This window comes from Hemicordylus capensis, chromosome 2, assembly GCF_027244095.1.
Source record: "Hemicordylus capensis ecotype Gifberg chromosome 2, rHemCap1.1.pri, whole genome shotgun sequence".
Classification (NCBI taxonomy): domain Eukaryota; kingdom Metazoa; phylum Chordata; class Lepidosauria; order Squamata; family Cordylidae; genus Hemicordylus; species Hemicordylus capensis.
This window is the reverse complement of record NC_069658.1, coordinates 230811168-230831794: the sequence shown is the minus strand read 5'-3', so window position 1 is coordinate 230831794 and position 20627 is coordinate 230811168. Positions and strand designations below refer to the sequence as shown.

Sequence of the window (20627 nt, the reverse complement as noted above, 5' to 3'; positions counted from 1 at the left end):
CCGCCCGGCTGGGAGGCCAGAGGCAGCGGCGGGTCTGGCAGAGGCAGCGGCGGCACAGATCGGTTGAGTGCGGAGACTAGCGCCCGTTATTTTAATGGGCTGAAAAATACTAGTAAATAAATAATATTGCAGATGCATTCATTCTTGTTTTATTGTATACTGAGCATTTTCTATTTTTGTTCAGAGGTGTAGCAAGGCGGAAACGGGCCCTGGGACAAGAAGTGAAGATGGGCCCCTTGCCACCCCATGTCATCGCTTCAGAAAAAGTACAGGGTCATGGTGAGAAACAAAACATCCCCAACATGTCCCTTTTCTTGCTCCTATGCAGGTTCTATTATACACAAGCTCCCCCAAAGTCCCATATCTGACTGAGGTGAAAAAGGCAGGTTACTCACCTGTAACTCTAGTTCTTCGAGTAGTCTTCTGTGCATTCACATGAGGGATTTGCGTCTGCGCAGAGCCACCAACCGGAAAAACTTCAAAGCTTTACCATCTAAGGAAAAAAGAGTGGGAAACAGCAGCCCCCCTTAGGAAGAGAGGAAGCTGCCATATACTGAGTCAGACCATTGGTCTATCTAGCTCAGTATTGTCTTCACAGACTGGCAGCAGCTTCTCCAAGCTTGCAGGCAAGCTTGAGCCCTATCTTGGAGAAGCCAGCGAGGGAATTTGGAACCTTCTGCTCTTCCCAGAGCGGCTCCATCCCCTAAGGCAGGCATCCCCAAAATGCGGCCCTCCAGATGTTGCTGAACTACAACTTCCAGCATACCCATCCACAAAAAATTGTGTCTAGGGATGCTGGGAGTTGTAGTTCAGCAACACCTGGAGGGCCGCAGTTTGGGGATGCCTGCCCTAAGGGGAAGATCTCATAGTGCTCACATGGAGTCTCCCATTCAAATGCAACCAGGGTGGACCCTGCTTAGCTAAGGGGACAAGTCATGCTTGCTACCACAAGACCAGCTCTCCTCCCTCACACCGTCAGTCCAGAGTCTGCCGCAGCTGTGCAATGAATCATAGTGACCTGCTAGTTGCAGCAGGGAGGACGGGTGGGTCATGTGAATGCACAGAAGACCACTCGAAGAACTAGAGTTAAAGGTGAGTAACCTGCCTTTCTTCTTTGTGGTCTCTGTGCATCACACGAGGGATAATAGCAAGCTAAGTCACAACGGAAGGCGGGTGCAGCTACCAGAGAGATGGCAAACCACACTGGTAGGATGCTCAAGAAGAAACAAACTTTGTTTACTAAGAACCACAGAATGCAATACAGAAGAGCCAAAAGAGGCCCAGGAACGAGAGTGAACATCCAGAGCGTAGTGCCGGACAAAGGTCGTCGGCCGAGACCAGGTTGAAGCTCTACAAATCTCAGTCATAGGAATACCGCTCTGGAAAGCCACTGAATTGGCCATCGCACGTCTGGAGTGTACCTTGATCGGAGCCGGTAAGGGCGTCGAGGCCAGGCGGTATGTCATGGAGATTGCTTCCTTGACCCAAGCGGCGATGCGCTGAGATGAGACAGGAAGGCCCTTGGAGGGTCCGGAATATGAGACAAACAGGGACGTAGATCTGCGAAAAGATTGTGTGCGGTCCAGATAGAAGGCAAGGGCCCACCGTACGTCCAAGGAGTGGTAGGCACGCTCTTTGGTAGAAACTAGGGCAGGAAAAAAGGTAGGTAAAGATAGTTCCTGCGATACATGGAATTCAGATACAACTTGTCAGCATCCTGCGCTGGGAGTGCACCTGTGGGTGGAAGTTCTGAAGAAACCAGTTCTGTAAGTCCCACGTACAAAGATGAGCCTGGGGCAAGACCGCGGTGGTCGAAGCCATCAGCCCCAGCAGTCGCTGCACGAACCTTGCCCTGTGCCTCCGCTGAGCACAGAAGGACTGAGCGGTGAGTCATATGGATTGTATTCTTTCTCAGGGTAAGGTAGCAAGGGAAGAAGTCGAATCCAGTATCACCCCAAGCAACTGAATTTTTTGAGTTGGTGTCAAGTTTGACTTTTAAAAGTTCACCTGGAGTCCTAGCTGCCGCAGGAGTTGGAGGACGAACTGCACACCCTTTGTGAGGCCTCGTTCCGTGGATGAGACGAAAAGCCAATTGTCTATAGATGGGAAGACCATGATGCTTTGCAAGCACAGGTGGGCTGCCACCACCACCACACACTTTGTAAAAATGTGTGGGGCAGAGGCTGGCTCAAAGGGAAGAACAGTGTACAGATAAGACTGGGAGCCGATTCGGAATCTCAAATACTTGCAGTGATGCAGCACAATGGAAATATGAAAAATACGCGTCTTGAAGGTCGAGAGAAGCGAACCAAGCGCTTGGGAACAGCAGACACAAAATGGTTGGAATGGTCACCATACAGAACCTTTTGTAGGTGATCTAGATTGAAGCCCCCTCAAGTCCAGGATCGGCCTTAAGCCCCCATCCCGTTTGGGGATGGTAAAATACCTTGAGTAGAAACCCATGTGCTTGTTCCCGAGGACGGGGTGGATGATGCCCTTCCGAAGGAGCGAGTATTTCCGCCAGAAGGTGAGGGAATGGAGGCATGGTGCAGATTCCTGAAAAGGGGGTATGGCGTCGAATTTGATCTTGTAGCCGTTTCATACGGTGGCTAATACCCAGGCATCGGAAGTTATCGTGCTCCAAGCTGGATAGTGGGAACAAATTTCTTTGTGCAGCTTGGCGTCATTGGTGCTTGTGGTAGGAGGGTTTCGGTTTGTGATCCAACTGCGCCCTGGTGTTGGATCCTGGAGTTGAGGTTCCCCGCTGATGGAAGCGCTGTCGGTGACGAAAGGAATCCCCCGAAAAATAAAAGGGCTGCCTTACAGGGTTATGGTGGGGCCAATATTTGCGCCTAGATTGTTCAGAAGCGGAGCCCTGGGGTTGAGCAAAACCCATGGATTGTGCAGTAGAACGTAACTTTTGAACTCTTTTGAGGGTGTCATCAGTGGTTGTGCCAAAAAGAGCCTCGCCATCGAAAGGTAAGTCCTCAATGCGGCTCCTAGCCTCTTGGGATAGCGTGGATAATCTGAGCCAGGCGTGCCTCCTAAGGGCAACTGCAGATGCCATGGAACAAGCACCACAATCGGTGCAATGCCAAGATGAATTGAGTGATTGTCTCACGAAGGCACTCATTATGAAAAACTAGTTGACCAGGCGCATAGCATCTGCGCCCCTAGTTCTCCCTGGCTACCCCCCTTCAGCCCCTTCTCCCTAACTCTTCCCCCAGGTGTCTCTAAGCACCACCCACCCTCTCGCTTCTCTCCCCCACTCCCCACTTGTGGTTTCTGACCGGCTTGCTGGCCCGTTTGCTCCTGCTGCCGCTTCCTCACACTGGTGGCACGTATTGCCCGCCACGGCTGGTCCCGCCGCCGTCCGCCCACCCGTCCGCCATTTCCCTGGGCAGCAGCTCAACAGCCTCATGAATCCTGCCGCGCGTGAGCTCCACCGCCCAGCCAATCCGGCGCCTCGGCTTCCCAGCCAATCCGCTGGGTTGCCGGGACGCATCCCCACAGAGGCACGTCTACAGGGATTAATAATATAGAAGATGAGGGCAGCGTCTCTCTGGTCCTGGGAGAGATGCTGCAGGAAAGGGGCTATCTTGTCCAGAAGGAAAAGTTGGTATCTCGCCCAATACGCCTGGTGGTTCACCATGCTCACAAGGAGGCCCGCTGTGGAATATACTTTCCGCCCCCCAGGGAGTCCAGCTTTCCCCACTCCTTCTCTCCCAGGGCTTGTAGAATACGCTGGCGGTTGCGGGACTGGGCAGCAGGGGTGTAACGATAGGGGGGCAGGCAGGGCACGTGCCCTGGGTGCCACTCTGGTGGGCCACATGGGGGGGGCGCCAAAAAGTGGCATGCCCCCGACCCCCCCCCCCCCGGATTGCGTGGTGGCTGGCGGGCGGCGGCGGGACTCGGGACTCGCACGCCTTGCAGTTGGGAAGCGACGCCGGGCCAGAAGGCAGGCCTTGGCGTGGCTCTGCTGCACTCGGCGGTGATCTGCCACCGCCCGCCAGCCACCGCCGCGCTCATTCCCGAGTCCCGCCGCCGCCCGCCAGCCACCGCCACACTCACTCCCGCCGCCGCCCACCAGCCACTGCCGCGCTCACCGGGGGGCGCACACAGGTATGTGGTGGGGGCGGGGGGCGGGCACAATTTCAGGGCCAGAGCTTGCCTTGGGTGCTGTTTCCCCCCGCTACGCCACTGCTGGGCAGACTCCACGACTACTGCATTTGGTACTGGATGCCTTGCAAGAAAAACAGTGTCTCCTGGGCTGCCTAGGTGGCGTGGGGGGAGCAAGGGGTTGCGCGGGTGACAGATGCTTGGACTTTTTCTTCTTTTTCTTGGGCAGTGTAGGCGCCGCCACAGTTGAAACCGGGTCTGAGGGGCCAGGGAGGTGGCACGCTCTGCTTTGGCTGCTTTGGAAGGGGGGACCACGGAGTGGGAGGAGAAGCTGGTGGTCGCTTCTGCTTCTTTGAGCTCAATCACGACCCTGTCGGCTTTGCGCCCCCGTGGAATCCGAGTCCGAGGACAGTCTGACAGTCAATTTCGGAAGAAGATGCGGGACCGGCGGCAGCAGAGGAAGCAGTCCCAGGCGAGGATTAGGGCTGGCCGGAGGGAGTGCAGGCTGGAACGACGCCTCAGGAGTAGTTTACATGGTGTGTGTTGGCAACACAAGTCCTGTGAGGAGAAGAGGTTGTGCCGGCAAGCTGTGCCCAATGCATTCCGCCGCTGAGGAACTGCTAGTTCGGAGAGCCTTCTCCCAAAGGAAAGCGCAGAGCCAAGCAGCCCTGTTACGACGGGCTTGCTTCGGAAAGCCTGTGCAGACCGAGCTGCCATCAGTCTGGTGGGACTCTCCCAGGCAGAGCAGACAAAGGGATGGTCGGTCTGGAGAAGGGAGCTTGGTGGAGCATGAAAGGCAGTTTTTGAAGACGATCCTCGTGGCCATAGGAGGCCCCAGACGGGAGGGGGGCGTTTTCTGAGGAAAAATAAAATGCAAAATGGAAAGACAGAAACAATGAGAAGAAAGAAAGGCAGAGTATAATGAAAAGGAAAAGGGGGTGGGGACAAAAAAAAAGGTCCCAAACAAGTTTTAACATTTTCCACAGGTAAAGTCAGAGAAGCTGGCTGGAGGTGCAACAGTTGCAGCGGTTGAAGAAAGACTGAAGGTGTGAGGTACGCTGCCTGTCAAGGGGGGGCTGCTGTTTCCCGCTCTTTTTTCCTTAGCTGGTAAAACTTTGAAGTTTTTCCGGTTGGTGGCTCTGCGCAGGCGCAAATCCCTCATGTGATGCACAGAGACCATGAAGAAGAATCTCGTGTTCCACACTGGACAAGATGACTGGCAGAGCCTGGGTTTCTTTGCATCTTGCAAGTTGCTAAGTTTACTTACCAAATGTTAATAGACCCACAGACTTCTGGAAGTTTTTCACACTCAGCTTTTAGCCTGGAATGGAGGAGGTGCATTCACATATCAGCCAAATTTACCCTTTAGTTCCTGCGTGCTATCAAGGAGCACATGATAGAGGGTTTTCATTGTGTGTTAAAAGTGCAGCTTGAGTTATGTCCGGGGTAAAAAAAATCCACTTTTTGCGTCTGTTTTTCGTGGGGGTGGGGGTTGGCAACCATACTCCCCAGTAAAGCCTGCTTTCCCCCCAAAAGCTCCTGCTAACTGACTTACTGCTTCTGGCTCTGTGTGTGTGTGTGTAAACCTGGGGGATTCTCTTAATTTTTCACCTGACACTTACTCTATGTCTAAGTGGGATGGTGTACGTGAACAGTGTGGACAAAAAGCTTTGTGAAATCATGGGAAGTGTGTTGTTCTGTTGTTTTGACAAATGTATGGCTAATCAGGCTTTTGATTACCCTGGGGTGATCGTGATCCTGCCCGCACCGCCTGCCTTGTGTCTCATATTCAGGCAGTGTTGGCAACCCTGCTCCACACACACACTCCAATCAGCTTGCCAATGAGTCAGGGAGATGCGAAGGGCGAGGAAGTAGCAGGTTGTTGTTGTTTGGCGGGGGCGGGGGCGGGCTGCCTAATGGCTCAGAGGCATTCTTAATTGTTCCACTGTGTTCAATCTTACCTGTCTTTATTCCGTACATCTCCTTGGGACACTGTGGAAGGCAATTAATACATTCAAGAACTAAATGCCTACAAATGAAGTACAGACAAATCTGTGCACACTTTTAGGCAGCACAATCAAAACCAGAAGGATCCTGCAGCAGCAGCGATGGAAAGAGCCACTTAGGGCAGGCATCGGCGCCAGGAGAGCGCCTGGAGAAGCCGGACCTGATCTACGGGGGAGTCGTCGAGGGGCTTCTCCCTTCTCCGCCCTTGCCTAGGAACTGTTCCCAAGCAGCAGCTGCTCCCTCCGGCCCTCTTCCACTCCCCCCCCCCCGCATAGCTTCCATCCATTCATTCGCTCCTTCCTCTCTTCCCCTCCCAGGCTGCCTGCCCACATCATGCGGCAATTCCTCTCCCACGAAACTCCAGAACCAAAAAGATGGTGGGGTCGGGGGGAGGCATCTAGTCCGCCTCCCGGATCCCGTTTGAGCACCATGCAATGAGGGGCAGGACAGGACAGGAGGAGGGTGATGAAAAGAGGGGCTACTTCCCTCATGCTCAAGAGAGCGTAAAAAGACACTCAGCTCTGACTCCCGGTTCCCACTCGAATACATTGAGGGGCAGGAACTGCTCTTTCACCCGCACTGGACACAGGGTGCAAGCGGGAACCGGAAGTCTATGTCTATGTATTCTCCATGATCTCTTGTCTTGGATGCCGGCGAATGTCTCTGGGAAGTGATCTCTGCGGCAGGAGGACACAAGACATCAAAGGTGCAAAGAAGTGGGGTGGGGGGCGCGGGAGGAGCGGCGGGGAGGAGAAGCTGGAGTTGCTTGGGGCCACTGACTGGGGGCAAGGAGAAGACAGTGCAGGCCCGGCTGAGGAGTGCAGTTAGCAGAGCCCCCCCTGCTCTCCGGGAACAGCAGCGTTGCCCCTTTGTCTGGAAGCGGGGCGGGGGCTGCTGCTGCGCAAAACGAAGGCTGCCTGCTTGGATGGAGGCAGAGGGAGAGCGCGGGGATTTGTGCCTTCGGAAACGGAGCAGACGCTGTCATCTCCAGAGCATTTCAAGCCCTGCCCGCACCATCTCCCCACCCTCCACCCCCCCGCGAAAGTTGTACGCATTTGGGAATGGCCTTTCTCGCTTCTTCTTGTTTTTGGAATACAACTCCCATAATTACTGGCCACAGTGGCCGAAGACGGGGAATGATGGGAGTGGTAGTCCAAGACCAAAAATGTTATCCCCAAACAAGAGGTTACCCAGGACTGCCTTTTTCAGCTGCCAGCCTTTTCTTTCTGTCTAGAAGCGGGTTCTTTTGCCACCAACTGCTGGACGCTATGGGCAATTCTGCCTCCGTCTTCATCTGTGGCGAGGCCATGTTTTTAACCGAGGTCCGAAATGGGGCAGTCTCTGCAGGCGGGCTTGTGTTAGGAGGTATTGCCTCCCTCTCCGCCAGCAATGCCATTGCCCATCCCACATGATGCACCCGCTGCGCCGTCATCATTTGGGAGGCGGACGGGGGGGGTGGGCTGCACGAGGAGCTCTCGCCACCGCGCTGCTTCTGCTGTGCGGCTGCAGTTTTAAAAGTTAAAAAATAGATTTAACCAAACTCCCCCCACCCTCCCCCAGGTACTTGCAAAGGGAAGGGGAACCCTTGCCGCTGGGGCAGCAAATCTCATTCTGCCTACCGGTGGCAAAAAGCATAATCTTCCTCTGGCCATTATGTTGTACAGGTGTGCAGATTGCCTGTGCACTTGTACATGTTTTTGTGCGAATGTCTGTGCTTGTGTTCATTTTTAAAGTAAACCTGGACACTTTAAATACTTGTTTACCATTAATCAGCATTTGATTGGTTATTTGACTGAATGTTCTTTTTTGGAGCCTCTCCAAAGCAGTGTGCAACTGAGGGTGAGTTGCAGAAGGAACTCCAGTTTCCACAGCCTCAAGATACATGTGGAATCATTTTGTTTTCAGAGACAAAGAACTTTGCCCATGCTTAGCAGCACTTTGCTCTTGTGCCTTTTAAAAAGCTCTTCTTCCCATCAGCAGTGCATCTTCCATGTTCAAAGGAAGCCATGCTTGTCTTTCACTGTTTTTATTTTTTAAAAAGGTAAAAGTGGGAAACATGTGTAGATCAAAAGTTCTCAAGTTAGGCCTACAACTGGGTTTACAGGATTTGCTGTGGCTAGGAGGAGCACACTTGGTTGAGAAAGTTCTTGGGGTTTTTTGTCTGTTTTGTACCAGACAAAGGCTAGCCTCCCCTGAAGCTTTGGGGCCTTCAGGCAAATAGCCACTTACAATGTCACCAATTATGCTGGCTTATAAGGGTGCCTTCAATGCACCCACGTGGACACCATGTGGCATCTTCACTGGTGCCAGGCACCCCATCCTCCTCATCCTGAGCCAGGCCACAGAGAACAAGGAAGAGTGTGAGTGCATGGAGGGCAAGTTGTAAGTGAGCACAATTTGTGATATTGCACAATACCATTACTGATCATATGACATGACCGTTAAGGCATCAGCCTTCAATTCCAATTTCCTGGCCAAAATGAGTGAGCCTTAACTCTAGTCTTAAATCATCAGGGTTTTTTTTGCTATGAGAGAGGTGGGGGGGCATATTACAGTTATAAGACAGGCTGCTCCAGTCACTGCCTTACCTCCAGACAAAGTTACTCTAAGGTAAAGGTAAAGTTGTGCCGTCGACTTTTGGCGACCACAGGCCCATGTGGTTTTCTTTGGTATAATATTATTTCTTGTTTACACAGTCAGACAGGTGTTATTGACTGGTTTGTTTTATCCAGACATCAAGTCCTTCCCAAGGACCTGGGATGGCTGAATTTTATTATCAGTGTTGCTGCTGTTATTATAGCTATTGTCGCAGAATATAGGCTGTTCCCAGTAAAGTTGCTTTTTGTAATTGGCTAATGGTGATTTCTGTAGCCCTTATGGTGTTGAGGTGCTCTTCAAGTTGTTTTGGAATTGTACCTAGGGTGCCAATTACCACTGGGATTACTTTGGTCTTTTTCTGCCACAGCCTTTCAATTTCAATTTGTAGATCTTTGTATTTGGTGATTTTTTTCGATTTCTTTTTCTTCTATTCTGCTATCCCCTGGTATTGCTTTGTCGATTATTTTAACTTGGTTTTTTTTCTTCTCGGGGGGGGGGGGAACACAAGTTAAAATTATCGACATAGCCATACCAGGGGATAGGAGAATAGAAGAAAAAGAAATAGAAAAAACAACAAATTATTATTAATAATAACAACCATAACAACAACAACAATAATAATAAAAAAGCAGAGGGGACTCACTATCCCCTCTGTTGTTTGTAATCGCCATAACCCCACTTTCACAAATACTAAACAAAACAGGCCTCTGATACCAAACATCTAAAACATCAAGTCAAATCAACCATCTGCTGTACATGGACGATCTGAAGTTGTATGGAAAGTCCCAGTCAGAAATTGAATCACTGCTAAGCACTGTCCGTACATTCAGTAGCGATATAGCAATGGAGTTTGGACTAGACAAGTGTGCTGCATTAATAATGAAAAGAGGAAAAATAACAAAAACAGAAGGAATAGAACTACCCAATGGAAGCAAGATCAAGAACCTGGAAGAGAAAGAACATTAAAAATACTTGGGCATTCTCCAGGCTGATAACATCGCACACACTGAAATTAAAAGAAAAATTGAAAGTGAATACATCAGGAGAGTTAGAAAAATCCTCAAGTCCAAACTCAATGGTGGGAACACCATACACGGCATAAACACCTGGGCTATACCTGTTATCAGATACACTGCAAGAATAATAGACTGGACCCAGGCAGAGCTAGAGAAGCTAGATCGTAAGACCAGGAAAATCATGACCATCAGTCATGCTCTGCACCCCCACAGTGATGTAGATAGGCTCTACCTCCCTCGCAGCTCAGGTGGAAGAGGAATGCTGCAAGTCCATCAAACAGTAGAGGAGGAGAAAAGAGGCCTTGAAGAATATATAAGGGACAGTGAAGAAGATGCACTTAAAATGGTCAAGAACGAGAAACTATTCAATACCAATGATACAAAGCAGGCCTACAAGAAAGAACAAGTCAAGAACCAAGCAGAAAAATGGAGAAATAAGCCCCTGCATGGTCAATATTTGCACAATATAAGTGGAAAATCAGACATCACCAAGACCTGGCAATGGCTTAAGAATGGCAACTTGAAGAAAGAAACAGAGGGTTTAATACTGGCTGCACAAGAACAGGCACTAAGAACAAGTGCAATAAGAGCAAAAGTCAAAAAATCCACAACAAACAGCAAGTGCCGCCTTTGTAAAGAAGCAGATGAAACAGTGGACCACCTGATCAGCTGTTGTAAGAAGATCGCACAGACTGACTACAAACAAAGGCATGACAAGGCAGCAGGGATGATACACTGGAACATCTGCAAAAAATACAAGCTACCTGTAGCCAAAAATTGGTGGGACCATCAAATTGAAAAAGTTGAAGAAAATGAAGATGTAAAAATATGGGACTTCCGACTACAAACAAACATCTGCCACACAATACACCAGATATAACAGTAGTCGAGAAGAAAGAAAAACAAGTCAAAATAATCGACATAGCAATACCAGGGGACAGCAGAATAGAAGAAAAAGAAATAGAAAAAATCACCAAATACAAAGATCTACAAATCGAAATTGAAAGGCTGTGGCAGAAAAAGACCAAAATAATCCCAGTGGTAATTGGCGCCCTGGGTGCAGTTCCAAAAGACCTTGAAGAGCACCTCAACACCATAGGGGCCACAGAAATCACCATTAGCCAATTACAAAAAGCAGCTTTACTGGGAACAGCCTATATTCTGCGACAATATCTATAACAACTGACAATAAAATTCAGCCATCCCAGGTCCTGGGGAAGGACTCGATGTCTGGATAAAACAAACCAGTCAATAACACCTGTCTGACTGTGTAAACAAGAAATAATAATAATAATTCGATTTCTATACTGCCCTTCCAAAAATGGCTCAGGGCGGTTTACACAGAGAAATAACAAACAAATAAGATGTAACCCTGTCCCCAAAGGGCTCACATTCTAAAAAGAAATACAAGACACACACCAGCAGCAGTCACTGGAAGTACTGTGTTGGGGGTGGATAGGGCCAGTTACTCTCCCCCTGCTAAATAAAAAGAATCACCATGGTAAAAGGTGCCTCTTTGCCCAGTTAGCAGGGGTTATGGTTAGGGTTATGTGTGTCTTGGAATGCATGGAGGGGTTTATTTATTTATTCTATTTCTATACTGCCCTTCCAAAAACAGCTCATGGCAGTTTACACAGAAAAATAATAAATAAATAATATGGATTTTTACCATTGCTTCCTCCCACTAAGTATGAGATGATTCCTTTCGGCTTCTTCCTATATCGCTGCTGCCCAATATAGATGTTTCCCATAGTCTGGGAAATATACCAGTTGGGATTCAAACCGGTCACCTCTTGCTCACTAGGCAAGTCATTTCCCTGCTGTGCCATTAGGTGGCTGAAATATACTCTTTGAAAGCTACTCCCATGTGAAGTCAACTCGACTCATTAATTTCAGTCAGACTGTTTACAAGCAGCCGTGTGGGGAGGCAGGAGAAGTCTGAGTGCTCCCTGGAAACCCTTCAAGTATCCCTGGGGTGACCCTAGTACCCCTGTTGGGAACTGGTCTACACTAGTGTCAAAGGCTGCTGAGACAAATAAGCAAATGAATAGGAAGCCTTTCTCTCATCAATGGTCCAGGCAAAGATGGTCATCCATCAGATGCAGCCAAGTGCTTTCCACATCATGACGAGGTCATCATGCTCTCCATTGTGCTCTCCACATCATGACAGGCAAGAGGTATACGTATGCCTTCTCTCCTGCTGTTGCTCCCCTGCAGCTGGTATAGAGAGGCATTGTGCCTCTGAGGCTAGAGATGGCCCACAGCCACTAGACTAGTAGCCATTGATAGATTTGTCTGCCATGAATCTGTCTAAACTCCTTTTAAAGCCATCCAAGCTGGTGTCCATCACCACATCCCATGGCAAAGAATTCCATAGATTAGTTATGCACTGTGTGAAAAAGTATTTCCTCTTGTCGGTCCTAAATCCCCCAGCCTTCAGTTTCATGGGGGTGACCCCTGGTTCTAGTGTTGTAAGCGGGAGAAAAAAATCCTCTTTGTAATGTAATCCACCCTCTCCACTCCATGCATATTTGTATTCACTTCGATCATGTCTCCCCTTAGTCGCCTCTTTTCCAAGGTAAAGAGCCCCAGATGCTGTAGCCTTGCCTTATAAGGAAGGTACTCTAGTCCCCTAATCATTTTGGTTTTTGGTTTAGAGTTCCTCACAATCAGTTGCAGGGGAGTAACAGCAGGAGAGAGAGCATGCCCTCAACTCCTGCTGTAGGCTTCCAGTGGCATCTGGTGGACCACTGTGTGAAACAGGATAGGCCATGGGCCTGATCCAGCAGGGGTGTTCTTCTCTTCTTCCGAACTCTTCTGCACCTTTTCCAGTTCTGCAATATCCTTCTTAGCATATGGTGACCAAAGCTGTACACAGTACTCCAAATGTGGCTGCACCATAGATTTGTATAAGTGCATTATAATATTAGCATTTTAATTTTTATTTTCAGCCACCTTCCTGATGATTCTGAGCATGGAATTAGCCTTTTTCACAGCTTCTGTGCACTGAGACAACACTTTCAATGAGCTGTCCACGATGACCAGAAGATCTCTCTCCTGGTCAGTCACCGACAGCTCAGATCCCATCAGCATATATATGAAGTTGGTGTTTCCCCCCCACAATGTGCATCACTTTACACTTGCTTACATTGAACCACATTTGCCATTTTGTCACCCAGTCCCCCAGTTTGGAGAGATCTTTTTAGAGTTCTGTACAATCTGTTGTGGATTTCACTACCCTAAATAGTTTAGTGTTGTCTGCAAATTTGACCAGTTTCTTGGTCATCTCAACTTCTAGTTTGTTTATGAACAAGTTAAGGAGCACTGGTCCCAGTACCGATCCCTGGGAGACCCCACTTCCTACCTACCTCCATTGTGAAAACTGTCAATTTATTCCTACCTTCTTTTTCCTGTCCTTCAACCAGTTACCGATCCTCGCAGGAACCTGTCCCCTTTTCCATGACTGCTAAGTTTACTCAAGAGCCTTTGGTGGGGAACTTTGTCGAAAGCTTTTTGGAAGTCCAAGTATACTATGTCAACCGGGTCACCTTTATCCATATGCCTGTTAACATACTCAAATAACTTCAAATGGTTAATGAGGCAAGTAGGGATGTGCACAGAACCACGGAGGCATGGTCCAGCGCTGGGGGGAGTATAGCTTTAACGGCGTTCCTCCCTGCCGCCCCTGCCCCCGTCGTTGTCAGTAAGAAGAGGAAGTTACCAGCACGCATGCACCTGTTGCGGCGCGCGCGCCTGCTGCTACCACCGTGCACGCACCTCACACGTTGCGTGACGTGTGCAGTGCGCATGCGCATGGCAGCAATGGGCAAGCGCCACAATGGGCGCATGTGTGCTGGTAACTTCCTCTTCTTCCTGGCAACGGCAGGGGCAGGGGCAGCAGGGAGGAACGCTGCCGCCCCCAAAACTTTGCATTTAAGTGCAGCACTGGAGGGGCAAGAGCGGCGGGAAGGGTAAGTACTACCCCCCGCCCTTAAAGCTAGACTCTCCCGCCCGACCGGCCAGGTTCCGAACCGGTTTGGAGGCCTCCAAGATAGCCACCGGACTGGTTCATGCACATCCCTATAGGCAAGACCTTGCCTTTCAGGAGCCATGCTTCAACAAGGCCTTTTCTATATGCTTAACAATTTTGTCCTTAAGTATGCTTTCCATCAATTTACCTGGCACTGAAGTTAAGCTGACTGGACTGTAATTTCCTGGATCTCCCCTGGATCCCTTCTTGAAAATCGGAGTCACATTGGCTACTTTCCAGTCCTCTACAGAGCCTGATTGTAGGGAAAAGTTATATATTTTTGCTAGGAGATTGGCTAATTCATATTTGAGTTGCTTCAGAACTCTTGGGTGGATGCCAACTAGCCCTGGTGATTTGTTAATTTTTAGCTTTTCAAGACAGTTTAGAACATCTTCCCTTGTCACCTCAAACTCACTCAGTTCCTCAGCCACTGAACCTGAAAAACTCAGTTCTGGAGATGGTATATGGTCAGTATCTTTGGCCATGAAGACAGATGCAAAGAACTCATTCAGCTTCTCCACAATCTCCTTATCCTCCTTAATAATCCCTTTCACACCCTCATCATTTAAGGTGCCAACTGCCTCCCTGGCAGGTTTTCTACTTCTGATATATTGAAAGAAGTTTTTGTTATTCCCCTTGACATTTCCAGCTATATGCTCCTCAAACTCTCTCTTTGCATCCCTTATTGTCTCCTTGCATTTCTTTTGCCAGAGTTTCTGTTCCTTCCTGTTCTCTTCATTTGGGCAGGACTCCCATTTACTAAAGGAAATCTTCTTCCCTTTTCTAGCTTCCCTGACTCTACTTGTTAGCCACGCTGGCATCTTCCTGGACTTGGTGGTACCTTTCCTTCTTCTTGGTATATATTTCAACTATGCTTCTAGTACTGTGGTTTTAAATAGGTTTCAAGCTTTTTGGAGTGATTCGACCTTCCAGACTTTCCCTTTCAATTTCCTTCTTAACAGTTCCCTCATTTTTGAGGGGTTTCCTCTTCTGAAGTCCAACGCATGTGTGTCGGACTTCCTTGACAATTCTCCACTCGCATATATGCTGAATTGGATCACACTATGGTCACTGCTACCCAATGGTTCTGCAACTCTAATAACTCATATCCGGTCATGGGCACCACTCAGGATTAGATCCAAAGTTTGGTTCCGCAGTTAACTGTTCTAAGGCACAGTCATTTAGCATGTCTAGAAATCTGGACTCTCTGTCGTTACCTGAATGTGAATTTACCCAGTCTATGTGTGGGTAGTCGGCCATTATTACTGCTCTGTCTCTCTTTGACATATCTCTTATTTGTTTCTGCAACTCCAGGTCACTCTCAGGGCTTTGATCCGGAGGGCGATAGCGTGTCCCTAGTAACACATTTTCTTTCAGTCCTCATTTTGTTACCCATCATAATTCTGTGGAGGACTGTGGTCCACCTAGGTTTTCTAGCTTATTGGAATCCATCGCTTCTTTGATATACAGCGCCACTCCTCCCCCAACCCTACCCTCCCTGTCCCTTCTATAGAGTTTATATCAGGAATAATTGTGTCCCACTGGTTCTCACCATCCCACCAGGTTTCTGTTACACCCACTCTATCTATGTTTTCATTAGTAACCAAGTACTTCAGCTCACCCATCTTGGCTCAGAGGCTTCTGGCATTGGTATATAGACACCTATATGCCGGGTCCCTTGGCGTGTGCTATCCCCCTTCCCATCATTTGACCTATTTGGCAAGCTGTCCTGTGTTTCGTACTGCTCAACTCCTGGCTCTACTCGGTCCCCTTCTGGTCCATCCGAAACATGTTCACCCTCACACCATAAGGGATTTTGCTGGCCGAAGCAGATACCACCTTGTTCCTGTCGGCAATCTCCCAGGTGTCATTTTAAAAGCTGCTCTGTGACCTTCTTGATCTTAATTGTTCTCTGGGTTGCTCACAACACAATATTAAAACATGAAATAAAAGCACACAACACATTAAATCATAACAGATCAAAAGAGGGAAAAAGAAAATACAAATTACAATACAAAGCAATTTTAAAACTCTTTAAAAATCAGTTAGAAATTGTAAAAGCCAATACAAAGTTAAAATGCAAAAAAAAAAAAATCAGTTAGAAATCAAATTTTAAAATATATTTTAAAAACCAAGAATAAGGACTAACATCCTCCTTTGCACTAATAATCTGGGTTCTCCCATTATCTCAACAGGTGGTCGGAACATGGGAGACCTTCTGGGGAAACAAAGGCCGTAATTGGGAAAAACCAGCCATGAGATGGAAGGAGAGCATTTTGGGGGATCAAGAGGGGCCAAGGAGGTAGGAGCCAAACCAAGTGGATTTCCAAGGGATTCTACCCCAAGAAGATGATTGCAATGGAAAGGGAATGAAGGCACCTTCTGCATGCGAGAAAACACTCAGTTGTAAATCACGCCTCAATGCACACTGCGGAACACACATGGAGAAGAAGCCAAGTTCATTCATAGCGCATGGAAAGAGCTTCAGTGAGAATTCACAGCTGATCTCACAGACAGGGGAGAATGCTGTGAATGGAGATGGATCAAATATGCAAGACAGAAACCAAATGGAGACTTCAAGAGGTGAATCAGATGCTTCTCTGAGTGGAGATCCCCATCTCATCCCAACTATACCAGGAAAAAAGAAAAGAAAGAGAAGGAGAAAGTGTCCTGTATGGCCAAAGATCTTGAGTAATAGCTCAAGTGCTAAGACACAGCCAGAAATCCACACATTGCACAAATGCTTGGAGTGTGGAAAGAGCTATAGTCAGAGCTCAGACCTTATGACCCATCAAAGAATTCATGCAAGAGAGAAGCCATATACATGTTCAGTTTGTGATAAAAGCTTCAAGCAAAGTTCAACCTTGATTGCTCATAAAAAAATCCACAACAGAGAGAAAAGCTATAAATGCCGGATTTGTGGGAAGAGTTTCATGCACAATTCGCACCTTGTTATCCATGAAAGAATCCACACAGGAGAAAAACCATTTAAATGCCAGGAGTGTGGAAGAAGCTTCACTCAAAAGGGCACCCTCAGTACGCATCAAAAAATCCACACAAGGAGGGAACCGTATCAATGTGCGTTGTGTGGAAAGAGCTTCAGCCACAATGCCCACCTTTCTTCCCATCAAAGAATCCACCCAGGGGAGAAACCATTTAAATGCCTGGAGTGTGGAAAGAGTTTCTTTTGGAAGTCATCCTTTAATTGCCATCAAAAAATGCACACAGGGGTGAAACCTTTTAAATGTCTAGAGTGTGGAAAGAGCTACAGTGAGAGCTCAGAACTTATTAAGCATCGCAGGATCCACACAGGAGAGAAACCATTTGAATGCCTGGAGTGTGGAAAGAGTTTCTTTTGGAAGTCAGTCTTTTCTTCCCATCAAAAAATCCACACAGGCGTGAAACCTTTTAAATGTCTGGAGTGTGGAAAGAGCTTTAATCGTAGTGATCACCTTACTACCCATCAAAGAATGCACACAGGTGAGAAACCATATAAATGCCTGGAGTGTGGCAAGAGCTTCAGTCAAAGTTCAGGCCTTAGTACCCATCACAGAATCCACACAGGGGAGAAACCACTTAAATGCCTGGAGTGTGGAAAGCAGTTCCGTGAAAGTGGAGCCTTTACTAAACATTTAAGAATGCACACAGGGGAGAAACCATATAAATGCCTGGAGTGTGGAAAGAGCTTCAGTCGTAGTGGACACCTTAGTACCCATTATAAAATCCACACAGGGGAAAAACCATTTGAGTGCCAGGTGTGTGGAAAGAGCTTCAGTGAAAGCTCAGAGCTTACTAAACATCTAAGAGTGCACACAGGGGAGAAACCATATAAATGTCCAGAGTGTGGAAAGAGCTTCAGTCATAGCAAAGCTTTTTCTGCTCATCAAAGATTCCACACTGGGACGAAACCATATAAGTGCCCAGAGTGTGGAAAGAGCTTCACTCAGAGATCTAACCTTATTACCCACCAAAGAATCCACAATGGGACAAAACCATATAAATGCCTGGAGTGTGGAAAGAGCTTCAATCAGAGATCTAACCTTATTAGGCACCAAAAACTCCACACTGGGACGAAACCATATAAATGCCTGGAGTGTGGAAAGAGCTTCACTCAGAGATCTAATCTTATTACCCACCAAAGAGTACACACTGGGACTAAACCATATAAATGTCTGGAGTGTGGAAAGAGTTTCAGTCATAACTCATCCCTTTATGTCCATCAAAGACTCCACATTGGGATCAAACCATATAAGCATCTGAAGTGTGGAAAGAGCTTCAGTTGCAGTGAAAACCTTAGTGGGCATAAAAAACTCCACACAGGTGAGAAACCTTTTAAATGCCTTGAGTGTGGAAAGAGCTTTATGTTCAGCTCTGCCCTTTCTAATCATCTCAAAATCCACCCAGGTGAGAAACCTTTTAACTGCCTGGAATGTGGAAAGAGCTTCATCCAGAAGGGAAACTTTAAGAGACATCAAAGAGTTCACACAGGACAGAACCCTTCCTAACACCTGGCATTTATGAAACATTTCATTCAGAGCAAACACCTCTCATCCCATCTAGGATTGTATGCACTGTAGCTATCTCTTGTGTTTAATCTGACATAGCTATATATTCCTTGTTTTAGTGCTTTATGGGGCTATTCACACAACTGCACAAGTATGCAGGCCAGTTGGAGGAAAGGCAGGAAGGGATGGCAGGGGGGAAGGATGATCTGGGATCATTCCCTGGATGATCCATCCTTACTTACCCCTGTGGCGTGCAAGCTGTGTGCCCACATGGTCCATGCTACAGGGAGCAGTGTGGATGAATATCCGTAGTGCTCCCAGCAGCATGGATCAACAGAGGCTGGGGCTCGTTTTCATGACCTTTGTGTATCCCACAAGGCACTCTGTGATGATGGCAGTACCTTGGGAGATTCCCCCATCAGATGGACACTCTAGGCGCCTCTCTCTGTGTCCCCTTGAGCTCCAGGGAGTCCGAGGAGACACACATGCCAGGCAGCCGGGTTAAGGGAGTGCTTGCTCCCTTAACCTTGGCTAAGAGGTGGGCTTAAGAGCCAGTTTAGGCTGGGTGAAGGCCCCGGGATCCACGGAGATCCTGGTGCTCCACATGAGCATGCTAGGCCCGGCTAGGCTGCCCTAACCTGGGCAAGGCTGCTTGTGAGAAGAGCCTCTCTCACTCTTAAGCCTCCTCTACTGGGTATGTGCCACAGGAATGATAACATGGCAGACGGTTTCCCTCTTATGGAACCAGATGGCAATCTAGTAGATGGAAAATGTAACTATTGGTTCAAAGAATCCAATTTTATTTTATTTCCCAACAAAAAAAGTCCCTTAATTGTCTTTAGAACATAACATATAGAAGTGTAACCCCCAAAGGTCATCTGGATGTAACTTCAGTCTTTGTCCCATCTTTCAATCCACAGTCTAATCATTTGTTCCCATCTAACCTTCTGTGGTAGCATTTGGGGGGAACTCACTGTGAAGGAACGAGGTACAGACCCCTTCTCTCTTGTAAAAATCTTTTGTATGATAGCTGGTCTCTGTAAAAGGTTTCTCTGGTTTCACTTTTGTTTTTGCAAAACTGTCAGTTGGACTTTAGAGGGAAAAGTGATTTTAAATTATGGAGGGAATGTTTTATTGAGATCTGATTGGCTGGACTGAGTAACTGGTGAGCCAGGAAAAGTGTATCAATTGGGGCAGTTTGAGAGGGATTCAGATGAGTTGAAGTGGACCGGCGTGGAGTTCCGTTCAGTGGAGGAGCAGTCTGGGAGAGCTGGAGAGCTGGAAGGTCAGCAGGAGAGAGAAGTCTGGACAGTCAGCCTGGAAGAAATGGTTGCTGCCTGTTGGAGCAAGCCAGAGCTGAAGGGAGCAGAAGCTTGCTGGAGAAGCTGAAATTGAAACTGAAGGAGAAACAAAATTGAAACTGAAGGAGAAACAAAAGCCCCGCTGGATTGAGCTGCAGACCTGTGCGATAGAGGTGGGATACATATTTTTGTGGAGACAAGCAAGCATAACTGGCATTTTTGAAAAATGATTTTTTTTTTTAAATTGGGATTTTTGAAAAAAATGTTTTTGGTCCTATTTGAGAAGAAAGTGGTTAGGTTAGAAAAGATGACTGAGTATATGTCTATGGTAGAGGCAGCTCTAATGGACAACTGTCAAGTCAAAGGTCTTCCCTTTGAAGGGAAAAATGTGTGGGAGATGAGAGTTTTCCTGATACAAGCTAAAGTATTAACTGATCAGATACTAATAAAAGGACCATGAGTGTAAGAAAAAGATAAGATTAGACAACCTCTGGCTGGAGGAAAGAGAGGTGGAGATAGCAGAGATGAAAATCCAAGGTCTGAAAATGCAGGTGTTTACGTTGGGCATAAAGACTCAGTGAGAGTGGTTCCCTGGTCGGGCATAGCAATGGGGAATAGCATGGTTGAAATCAGGAATGCTAGCTCTAGTATAAATTTTAATAGGGAAAAGCGAAATGCTTTATGATGTAAGTTATTGGACTTCATAAACATATCTGGAAGACAGAGTCATGGTATCTTTGTAGCAACAGACATATTTCCTTGGAAAAGCATAGTTAAAAATGAGATTCAAAAGTGTAGGGGCAATACTAGAGCAAACAGAAAATCATGCAATCAGCCTTCTGCCTTGATAGATATTTCCTTTCTACAGTGGAGGATACACTCGGAAAACGTTTCATCAGGACTGCATGAATATGTTCTTTTCACTTTTGGTTTCACTTTCTGTTACCCGCCCCTATCCCATGTATTTATTTTGAACTTCTCCTCCTTGCTCGGATCTACTCCATCCCCTGCAAATGCTCTATTCATTCACTGACCAGACCATCTTTAGGTC

General features: G+C 47.6%; 1 protein-coding gene across 1 annotated transcript; it reads left to right on the top strand.

Annotated features, from left to right (window-relative positions):
- Window positions 1-6706: 6706 nt before the first annotated feature.
- LOC128342294 (zinc finger protein 883-like) lies at window positions 6707-20301 on the top strand. The gene is made up of 2 exons (XM_053289446.1): window positions 6707-6832; window positions 15966-20301. The coding sequence occupies exon 2, from the start codon at window positions 16140-16142 to the stop codon at window positions 18273-18275; it is 2136 nt and encodes a 711-aa protein (XP_053145421.1). The 5' UTR covers window positions 6707-6832; window positions 15966-16139; the 3' UTR covers window positions 18276-20301.
- Window positions 20302-20627: the final 326 nt, after the last annotated feature.